We start from the raw sequence: 11,846 nt of genomic DNA on the forward strand, positions 1-11,846 counted from the left end.
ATTCCAATGGAAATTTCACAAAGATCGTTAAGAACTGAGTTTTCAAATAACGAGGTTAATGCACAAGCACGACAAGCCGAACTAGATACATTAACGAGGAGCGTGACTCAGCTAGACTCAAACAGCAGGTGATGCAGGTTGTCATACAACAAAAGAGTATGATCGCAAGCATTGCAACAGGGAGACCTCGTCCTACGCAAAGTTGAAGATGTTCAGAAACCTCCAGGGCAAGGAAAACTTGCTGCCACATGGGAAAGACCTTTCAAAGTGTCAAAGGTGCACGGACGAGGAGCATACTCTTTACAAACTATGATAGGGACTGAGCTTCCAAACACATTATGTGTAAAAGCCGAATCCGAGAGACACTCTTTTTCCTGCCATCGAGGTTTTTCCCATGAAAGATTTTTTCTCGGGGAGGTTTTAATGAGGCCGATCACTTCGCACCTTCTATATCGGAAGGTTTCATCAAAACATTCAAAATAATATTTAGTATCTTTCACTAATTCTATCTAACCAACAAAATAAAGTTGGAAATCCAAAATATGCGGTTAAAGCAAAACATCATTCATCAAACTTCAAACAAGCATACGGATCCATACAAGTATTGGTGTTTAACACCAGACCATCCATCAAAATATACAAAATAGAAAAGTTTACCAAATTACAAACAAAAAGTCATGCAAATAAAAGTACTAAAGTTAATCAAATTTTTCGACAGTTTTCACATTATCATCTTCTCCTTTACCACCTGCCTCATCGTCCACAAGTTTGCCATTCACCATAATTTTAGTAACGTCAAGGTTGCTGGCGCCAAAATCGGGAGAAAAAGCCGTCACCTGACTCATAGCGCGGTCACAACCCGCTTCAAACATTTTCAACACCTCATTTTCAAGCTCATGAACCCTAGAAATTAGTTTTCCTTTTCCATTGTTAGCATCCTTGATCTGGCCTTGCAAAGTTTGGATCTGATCATGCAGCTTTGACATTTCTTCCTCTTTGCTCTTTATTTTGGAGGTCGCATCGATGATAACTTCATCTCTTTCCTTCAGGGGTTTCTCTATTTCCAATACCCTACTCGTCTCTTTCCTCTCTTCAACTCTGAGTAGCTCCGTAGTCCAACCCATACAGAGAATCCTAGCACTAAGAACCTGAAACGTATGCAAAAAGCTCGGTTACAAGTGGTCAAAACAAAAAAAATTTGGAAACTTTCTTTCTTACCTGCATGTATTGCCCCACCACCTCTTTCCAACCTCCTTCAGCAAATTCACATCAACTAGATACTGAGCAACCTTGTCATCCAACTCGGGAAACGAAAATCTTTCACTCCAAACAGAATGGGCATTCATGCCCCTAAGAAAGCCATGAAGACGCATCTGCTTCCCAAATTCGTTGCCCTCTCTAAATTCTAAATTTGCAACAAAAAGAACTTCAAGAGATTTCTCTGAGTCTGGCTTTTTTCTTTTCACAGGACGAGCACTAGATTGTGTCGTATCCATCCCCACGTCTTTACCAGCAAAGGAAACTTGCTTGTCATTTTTCTTTTTCTGATCTAGGAATGATCTCATCCGTGTTGAGGACAAGCTCGGAACTTTTCCATTTGTCACAAAGAGTGGAAGTTAGCCAGAGAAGCATACCTTACGCAAAATAAAATCCCCACCCCATGTTGGTAACTTACCTATATATTCCCTCAAAGCTTCTTTATCATTTTCCACTTTTAACATATTCGAAATAGACAATAACTTTCCTGACAAAAAACAATCTATCAAAAATTCCAAAATCAAATTTTCTTCCTTATCCCTCCTCAAAGCATCTAATATTTGCATCGGTTCGGGACACTAATAAAGAGGAAATTTTTTCCCTAACTCATCATCTAAGAAAAAGGGATATTTAGTTTCGGATGGGTGCACTTTTACAAATATTTCTTTAAAATTCTTAAAGGAAGATTTATATAAAACAAATAGAGACCGCCTTTGGTAATTACTAAGATTTACCCAGAGATCTCTGTGCACCCCCTTTGTCTGGAACAATGAGAAAAAGATATTTAGAGAAGGTGGAGTCTCCAAGAACTCCATCAGACACTCATAGGCTCGAAGGAAAGCCTACAAGTTAGGATGTAATTGTGACGGAGCACAATTCAATTGCGTCAATACTTTGTATTCCAAATTCGAAAATAAAAACCTAACATTCAACTTAGTCAAGACACAAACATAAAAATAGAAGTAAGCCCAATCACCCTTTTTCTTACACATTCTCTCCTCACCACGATTGGGAGGAGCTCCACACCAACCGACACACCATCCCTAACCCAGTTACCAGCATTAAGTTCAGAAATCTTTTCTATACTATAGTAAAGGGAAGCACAACATTTGGCATCAACATGCACCCACACATACAACTCATCTTTTACCTCTATCACTTTATCTCTAGCCATGAAGGGCAGGAAAGAAGACAAGAAGTGAACAAGCTAAGAAAATAAAAATACTAACCTTTCAAAATCATTTCTCCATTAGATAAAGTTTGTGCAAGTAAAACAAAATCTATTCCCAACGTGTGAATAAGAGAGGGTAATAAAAGATCCAAAAAACCCACTATCACACGATCTAAGTCATTTATAATCACTAGCCATTTGATCAATGAAACTGTTCAGCTACTATAAAAAATAAATGGTCCTGATTTTCTCGAGATAACCGCATGGCAATAATTATTACACAAAGCACATTAAAAATAGCACGCACCCTTGGTATTCCTTAAAAATATGTTCAAACCCAAGCTTGTCAGTGTTAAATAAAACAACCGCGTGTTGACCTTGGGGGCTACTAGGACAAGCTTACAAAGTTTCTGAGGTATAACGTTACGACAAAAGCTCAACTTGCTCACAACAAAATGATGTAAGAGTAAGTCAAGTTTAGGGGCTGTGATCTGTACTCAAATAACTCGGACGCACGACGCTATACCTCGAAATCGACTTTTAAATATTGAAAACTTCGCACTATCAAGTAACCATTTTTCAGCACCTCTGTAGTGCCTACCCATATCTCGCCATAGCATATACAGTTCGGTTACTATTGCACAACATTAAATAGACGATAATCAAGACTATAGAGAGACATCGAATCGTCATTAGATAACTTTAAAAATATTCACTAATATTGATATTGACTTGACCGTCAAAAATTTTTTTTGCAGGTCTAAGTACGAGTCAAATTTTCGAAGAATATATAATCCGATCGAAGGTGTTGAAGTAGGAGTCTTCCCGGTGTTAAGAGCTACCTCAGTGTAGTTCCTGGCTGGAACAATTTTTATACTAAAAAACTTTCACTATTTACTAGACTTGTACGTGACTATGTGTCACATTTTAAATGGATTAGAACAAAAGTGGTGGTTTGACCCGAAATAAATGTTTGCTAGACCTAGGGGTGGCAAGCGGGGAAGCCCGCCCGGCCAAAAGCTTGTCCCGCCCCGCCTAGTGAGGCGGTCCCAGAATCCCAGCCTGCCCCGCCTAACGACGGGCTGGCGGGCCTGCGGGCTAAGCCCGCCAAATATCTTTTTTTTTTTACTTTTAACTATTAAATAATATATATAAATGTATAAAAAAATTCTTCTGTTTTTTACTTTTAACTATTATAATTTCTAAAAGTATAAACAAATTATAATTTTTATATTCACAAACATTAAAGTCTTTGTAATTATAAATATCTAATAAACATAATTATAAACCAAGTTTTCATCCAAAACATAATTATGAATATTGTTCCCAAAGAAAAATAAACATAATCCAAAACATAATTATAAATATTGTCTCTAAAACAAAATAAACATAATCCAAAACACTCAATTTTCATTTTCATTCTCTTGTAAGTTGGGTTGGGAAAAGTTGGGTTTTGACAAAAAAAATTGTAAAAATACGCCTTGCCAAAAAAATAATAAGCCTGGCGGGAAAGTCCACCCCGCCTCGCCAAAACCCGTGGTTTAAGCGGTGCGGATTAGACAGACTTTTGATATTTGGCGGTCTTAATTTTTCAGCCCAACCCACTTTTTTTGGCGGGTTACGCGGACCGATCCGACGGGTTTAGGCCCGTTTGCCACTCTTAGCTAGACCACATGAGCCCACCGGTACTCGCTATTGGCTAATGGCTACGTTGGTTTGATTTAACTATTTAAGAGCGAGAAAGGAAATATGACACCGTTTTAGGTTTAAATCTCGCGCGCAACTCTTCTCGACACATTTGGAGCCAAATGAGAGAGTGATCAAAGAAGAAGAGGGAGCAAAATGGTTCAAGTGTGTTTCGTTCTGGATCTGCGCAGCTTGGCACCTCCATTGCTGAGAGACCTTAAGCAGGTACATACCTTCAACTTCCTTCTCCCTATATGATTCGTACGCTTTCTTCCGTCGCTTGCTATCTTTTGAGCCTCTCTAACAATCATCTGAGCTGCGAAGAACACGCAACGGCACCGTTCCATATAAATATTGATCTCTTATTCTTCTTTTGGTCAATTTTCAGTCCCTGCTTCAACTCGCCAATTTCTATGCCGTTTCAACTTCTTCCTCGTTACTTGGCCGCAAATCAACCGCTGTTACCGATAAGATCGGCTTGTGCTACGTTTTCAAGAATCGCTTATCTTCGTCCGACGATGTACTCTTTCAGACTTTCACTAGCACCGATTTATCTATTTAGTTATTTATTTTCAGTTTGTGATTTGATTGACAAATTCGAAATGCACGAGTCACAATGCATAGCAATTTACAATCCATGCGAGCGAGTAATAGAGACTGAATCGGGTGATAATGTAGTTAAAGATCGCGTATACTCCCAGGGGAAACTTCAACCTACGCGATTTCCACCACGCTGTTAACAACCTGCCTTCCGATGCTTTTCTTCCCGATGCCTATATCAGTTCCGGTGCTCTCTTTGTCTCTTTCTCTATGAGCAATTTAGATTTTCCTTTTCTGTTAGAAACAGCGTATATGTATTGAGTAATTTGGTCATTTATGTTCAGATGTGATGATTTCGACAGTTTTGAGCGATAAAGTATTGTATTCATGGCAAGGGAAAGATATTGAGAGAAAAGTAATCTTTGTAACTTCGAGCTTGCCGGAAGATGTGGACTCTATAATGCAAAAAAGCCTGATGGTGAGCAGTTCTATTCGTGACATGCGTTTTGTGCTTTAATGTGTTTCGTGATGAACTTGATTACAAAACTTAAGACTGCACTTTTTTTTCCCTTTCAAAAGGATGCTGCAGATAAATGTGTTTCAGTTGATTTTGCTGTATTTCAGCAAAAGTCAAGTCATCTGACGGATACGCGTGAAAACATTCACAATTTTCGTCGTGGTATTTCTCATCTTGATAATTGCTCAATTCAGACCTATATTCCAGGTTAAGTACTCTTACTATGTTTGCTCTAGGGATTAGGATATAGGCATTTGGACTATGGCACTTGTGGAACATAAAGAAATAAAATATCTCTTGCAGACCTGAGAAGTTTATGGGAATCGTTTTGGAAAATTGCAGATTTCAGAGTGTTACACAGCCTAGTTAAAAGATGGTTGCGGGTTTTGAAGGATGACATGGAGGAGCCACTCTTAGCTCGTCTTACTTTCAAAGACAATCTTTTGGATTCTGTGAACCATATATTCTTCAACCTGTTTGCACTAGTCAATCCAATGACAAGCAGCTTCAGTCAGTGTCAGGTAATGGTATTCCAAATCCAATGGGATAAACCACTTCCCCAATCCTCATATGTATGTTGGAACATAGGAAACCATGTTGTTGTAGGCCAAAATAATGTCAATGCTTTAATTCCTGTTAGTTCTGCCTTTGGAAAGTCCTTTACAGCATTTATCATGAAATCTCGTGGAATATAGTGGTTACAGATCCCCCTAAACAAAAAAAACTTTTTTTTTCTCTTTTAGATTTCAGTTCCACTCATTTCAAGGAATTAAGAGATGCGTTTATTATTGGAATTGTACAGACATGCAGATGTCATGGTATTCCTTTAGGGGATGATGAAAAAAATATCAATTTCTCTTGCCCCATCACAGGCTGCAATCTGGACACATGTGATCGTATTCAGAATTCTGTTAGAGTTGGGGAAAAAACAGTTCTTTTTCTTCCCTCATTCCACAATTCCCAGATGTTCAAGCAAATTACTTCACCAATTGACATGACTGTTAGTGAGAGGGTAAAATTGACATCTCTTGATGAAGGTTTGCATTTTGTTTATTCCAATTCATTTATGTCTTGATTTTATAGCATTATGCAACATGATTTCCTTCCCACTCCTCTCTTTTTTTTTGACACATTTCAATTAACTGCAACAAGCACTGGTGGTAATTAATACAACCTGGAGCGGTTTCTGTTTGGTTGAGTGATTGCACAATCAAATTGATCTATCTAATATATACAATAGTAACCTATTGGAAAGTAAGACAAAACCTTCACTTCATTTCGTTGACTTCTTCCTCCTCTGATCTTTAACTTCAATTTGTTGAGGCATATTCCAAACCAATTTCAATTTGGTTCCTTTTTCACCATCTACTCAGTTCTAAGTTATAACCAAGAAGAAAGCTTATTTCTGTATGTTAAATATAAATGTAGGTCTAATTATGGGCACATCCTTTGTTGTGATTCCTTCTCCTTATCATGTGATTGAAGGCACTTCAGATGATGCAGATCAGGCAGATTTGAATTCTCAAAGTGTGTTTACTACTTTGAATTGTTTTTGCTCAATGCTTATTGTTAAGCTCTTCTTCATAACGTTCTTGTTTCTTCCATTGTTCTGAGCATGACTACATTTTGGCAGTTTTTCGAGGTCTTTCTGGTGTTTTATATTCAATGGACCAAGGTTTAATCTGCTCCTCAAATTGTGATTTGGAAACAATGGCGGAGGCTGCTTATCGCTGCTACTACGTTATGCAACCATCAAATAATGGGCCAATGCTTTTGAGGGTGAGAATTACTGCCGTTTGCTCTATATCTCTAATTCTCTATTGTGTTCCGCACACACATTTAAATGGCAGTAACTAGCTAGTAACTATCCCTGTGCCGTTCTAATCTATTATTGATGTGTGACATAGAATGTAGGTATACTGATGACTGTATAATTAATGTGCATATAACATGCAGCGGGTGGCAGGGGCAGAAGAAGTTTTACGGGTTCCTGATGAAGGATTAGTTGATTCATTGGTTAATAAGGAAATTGAGAATTCTGTTCAAGCCTGTCTGCTAAAGGTTTGTTTTAAACATTTTGATGAAGAATTGTTTGGTTTTCCTTTTCCTCTTAGATGAATACTGATGAAGAACAATGCCATTGGCATTATTTTGTTGGAGCAGTGATTTTACCAAATTTTTTATATTGAATGCGTACAATGCAAAAGTGATTAAGTTCCATGTAATCTGGAATGGTGAAACCACAAATTGCTTGCAGATTAATCTAACAGACTATGATCCACTGCTACATGAAGGAGGCTTTCATCAGAAACTAAATTTTCTTGTCAAAGAAAGCCTACAATCGGGGTGAGTTTTCCCACCAGCTTAAAATGTGGTAATCCGCGAAGCTTGGACATGAATTAATGGTCAACGCATATCCCATCTGAGCGGATTTGGCCAGATATAGCAACTGAATGTTTTGTTCGTGGAAGAACATATATCACATCATCAAAAGATTCTTACACTTTTTTTTATTTGAAGCTTTCTGTGTGTTTATTTGTAGGTCAGTATTTCCTATATTAGAAGGTGAATTTTCTGAACTGAGCTCCATTCGTCAACCTCCTTCAGATGTTATCGGTAAAGCAGAATCATCAATTGATGCAGCAGTTGTGGATAAGGAAACTTTGCCTTTGGATGTTACGGGTCAAGATGACAAAACCATTGCATGCATTACAGAAGAATGGAAGCAACTGGTTGTAAACGAAGACCCCAAGCTGTACTCTCCATCTTGTACGTCAAAAGCATTGTCGGATCAACCAACTTTATCACCACGAGTAGGTAATAGGCAGCTAGATAGAGAAACTTCTAGGATTTTGGAGAGGTTAGAGGTTCCAAGGCCACTGAAAGCAAAGGCAGCATCTCCAGTCTTAAATGAAAATTGCATGAAAAATGCAAGTGTGCCCGTAAAGAAGCCTCTTGTACCATGCCAACCCAATCAAGGTACACAAGAAGTTTCTGTCGGCAGCCAGTTAATGAAACCAAATTTCCAGAAGCAGAAAAGGAAACACAGATGAAAAGAAATCATGAAAACAGATCTTCAAAAGTCAATAAGGTCAGTGAATTTCTTTTCTCTTTTAAATTGTGTTACGACCTAGGTTTTTCTAGTAAATCATGCGTTCATGGAACATGTTGTGGAAGGGGCCAAAATAATGTGACAATGAATAATGTTGATATGCATATGAAATGCTTGATTACTAGTATTAACAAGTTTAGACATTCAATAGGGATAGTTATGAGGGCCAAACCAAACATATGCAACTTCGTTTATGTATGTGTTGGTTTGGAAATGATAATGATTAATTTCTAATTTTCATTTTGTCAAAGTCTGATATGAATTTTAATATTATATTATTTAGCGAAAAATATTAAGTAACCTACCATTTTTCTTTGTATTTGTTTTGTATTTGAACTAATGTTAATTAACTTTTTTTTATCTCACAAAAATGCAAGTAACCTAATATTCATCTTATTTAGTTAATAAATTTTAATTTAAAACTCAAGAAGTTGATAATACTCTTTAAGTTCAGAATGTTTACGTAGGTTATTTTAAATGTAGTATTTATTATCTATATGTTGTAAAATAAATAAATAAAGAAGAGGAATAAATATAAAATAAAAAGTATAAATAGATAACTTTAATATTAGTGTTTATTAATATTATAATCTTAATAGAGATGACTAATATATATGAAAAATATGAATTTATTTGTTTCATATATAAAAGAGAGAAAAATTAGTATTTCATGTATTGACAATATAAAGAGAGAGAGACTTGTTATTATTGGTTGTGTAGTCTATTTCAACTATGCTATTCTATTTATATACATATAAGGGGTCATCTTTTTCAAACTTAATTAATTGTGATTTCTCTTAATATCCTAAGCAACATTGAGAAATGAGCATCCACCTCATATTTATCGAGATTTCATCATTTTCATAATTTTCAGGTATTTGAATGTCTTATGGCATCAAAATTATATCAGAATTTTGGACAACTGTAAGTGTCTTTACTATATCTTTATCTTTTTTAACAGGAATAATATTTACGTCTTTTTTTTTTCGAGAATTTTTGTCTTTGGAACCGATAGGTCAACCACACTTCTGGCATGAATTTATTTTGTGGCCACTTGTTTAACTAGGACATCAATTCGAATTGGGGCATTTTCATCTGGTATATAAGATTTTGTTATCCTCTTTGTATAAAAAAATGCATCAGACAATTCATTTACTATTCTTTGCAAATGTATGATCTTTTGAACTTCTAGTTCACATTGGCCTGATCGAGGATCTAAATGTGTTAAGGATGATGTATTTCCAATTAAGTTCCTTTTTAGGAAGTTTATTCTCTTTCTCTAACATTGAAAATTTTGATTCATTAAAATGACAATCTGTAAATTGGGCTTTAAATACATCTCCAGTTTGTATCTCAAGATACCTCACTACAAAGGGAGAATCATATCCAACATATATCCTAATTTTTTTTTGGGGTCCCATTTTGGTGTGAAAAGGTGGTACAATGGGAACATATATTGCATACCCGAATATTTTTAAATGGAAAACGTTTAGCTGTTGGTCAAAAGATAATTGCATATGAGAGAACTGATAGTAGCTTGTTGGCCTCAAACGAATAAGTGCTGCGGCATGTAAAATAGCATGCCTTCAAACCGAGGTTAGAAGATTTGTTCTCACATGTAATGGTCTAGTAATTAATTGGAGGCGTTTAATAAGTGATTCTGCTAACCCATTTTGTGTGTGAACATGAGCTACTGGATATTCACCGCTTATTCCGTTAGCCATACAATAAGCATCAAAAGCTTGGAAAGTAAATTCACTAGCATTATCAAGACGAATTGTTTTGATTGAATTTTCTGGAAACTGTGCTTTTAATCGAATAATTTGAGCAAGTAATCTCGCAAACGCCAGGTTGCGAGAAAACAATAAACACACATGTGACTATCTCGAAGATGCGTCTATTAGGACCATAAAATATCTAAAAGATCCACATGATGGATGAATAGGTCTACATATATTGCTTTGAATCTTTTTTAGAAATTCAGGGGACTCAAATCCAATCTTTACTGGTGATGTTCTTAAAATTAGTTTTTCTTGAGAACATCCAGCATAACAAAATTCATTAGATTTAAGAATCTTTTGGTTCTTTAGTAAATGTCCATGGGAGTTTTCAATAATTCTCCGCATCATGGTTGTTCTCGGATGACCCAATTGATCATGCCAAATTATAAATTTATTTGGGCTGGTAAACTTCGAGTTTACAGTGGCATGTGATTCAATTGCACTAATTTTAATATAATATAATTCATATGAGAGTGTGGGTAACTTTTTTAATATAACATTTTTATTTGAGTCATGAGTTGTGATACATAAATACTCATGATTTTCCTCATTCATTATTTCAATATGATATCTATTTTGGCGAATATCTTTAAAACTCAATAAGTTTCTTAGAGATTTAGTAGACAATAGTGCATTATTTATTATGAATTTTGTTCCTCCGGAAAATAAAACTATAACTCTTCCGGAGCCTTCTATCACATTGTCTGAGCCAATAATAGTATTAACATATTCTTCTTTTGACACAAGATGAGTAAAATATATATTACTTTTGAGAATGATGTGCAAATTTGCACTATTCGCAAGGCAAACATCTTTATTATATATCCTTACCAATTTTTTCAAAGACAAATAATAATAATAAAATGAGTAGTAGTACATGCATAGTAAAATTATATTCCTGATTGAAATTATTTTTTTTAAAAATATTGTACATTAAAATAGTGTCATACGCTAAAAATTTTATTATTATTATTATTATTATTATTATTTTAAAACTTGACATATTTTAATGATTTTGAAATTCTTAAACATAAACAATAATATTTTATTAAACATTATTTATATACATCATACTTGAAATTTAAAAACATTAGAAATAAAACTTAACAAGAAATTTTTTACATTATTTATTTACATGAATAATTTAGCAAACCCATGTATTAAAATTTTTCATCATTGATCAAATGACTAATATTTCCTTCAAAATCCTCAAAAAAATTAGATACATAATAATGAGTGGTGTAATTTTCAGCAGCATCATTTGAAACAAAATTCGTCTCTTTTCTTATGTCGTCCTTTTTCAAAGATGCTTGATAAAGATCGACTTGGTGCCTTGGGGTACGACAGGTACGCGACCAATGACCCTTTTCACAACAATAGAAACATTTATCCTCTGTTGATTTATTTTGCCCATTGTTTTTTTCTTTATTACTTCTAGTGAGATCCTTTCTTATTAACATAATTTTTATTTCATAATTTTTCTTGTTGCCAAAACCTTGTCATTTACCTTTTCTTGGGTTATGATTTGCCACATTTGCTTCAGGAAATGGGACGGCGCCAGCTGGGCGCGTTTCACGATTTCTTAAAAGCAACTCATTGTTGCGTTTAGCAACAAGAAGGTAAGAAATTAACTCAAAATATTTTTTAAATCCTTTTTCTCGATGCTGCTGCAGGAGCACATTCGAGGCATGGAAGATCGAGAAAGTTTTCTCTAACATATCATTATCAGTTATCTTTTTTCCACATAATTTCATTCGTTAGGTGATTCAAAATATTGATGAA

The 11,846-nt window shown here is 35.3% G+C and overlaps 1 protein-coding gene across 1 annotated transcript; it reads left to right on the plus strand.

Moving 5' to 3' along the window:
- The first annotated feature begins 4,185 nt into the window (after positions 1–4,185).
- Positions 4,186–9,555, plus strand: LOC112732964 (uncharacterized). Its single transcript, XM_025781801.3, has 13 exons — positions 4,186–4,339; positions 4,503–4,634; positions 4,793–4,901; positions 4,999–5,132; positions 5,234–5,378; positions 5,514–5,692; positions 5,974–6,208; positions 6,600–6,698; positions 6,805–6,950; positions 7,128–7,232; positions 7,429–7,517; positions 7,714–8,262; positions 9,158–9,555. The coding sequence occupies exons 1-12, from the start codon at positions 4,271–4,273 to the stop codon at positions 8,222–8,224; spliced, it is 1,953 nt and encodes a 650-aa protein (XP_025637586.1). The 5' UTR covers positions 4,186–4,270; the 3' UTR covers positions 8,225–8,262; positions 9,158–9,555.
- The last annotated feature ends 2,291 nt before the right edge of the window (positions 9,556–11,846 follow it).

The sequence above is a fragment of the Arachis hypogaea genome, chromosome 13 (genome assembly GCF_003086295.3).
Source record: "Arachis hypogaea cultivar Tifrunner chromosome 13, arahy.Tifrunner.gnm2.J5K5, whole genome shotgun sequence".
Classification (NCBI taxonomy): domain Eukaryota; kingdom Viridiplantae; phylum Streptophyta; class Magnoliopsida; order Fabales; family Fabaceae; genus Arachis; species Arachis hypogaea.

Coding starts and splice junctions, on each gene's coding strand:
- LOC112732964 (XM_025781801.3), top strand. CDS start 4,271: ATGGTTCAAGTGTGTTTCGTTCTGGATCTGCGCAGCTTGGCACCTCCA. Junction 6,951..7,127: donor ATGGGCCAATGCTTTTGAGG/GTGAGAATTACT, acceptor TATAACATGCAG/CGGGTGGCAGGGGCAGAAGA. Junction 7,518..7,713: donor AAAGAAAGCCTACAATCGGG/GTGAGTTTTCCC, acceptor GTTTATTTGTAG/GTCAGTATTTCCTATATTAG.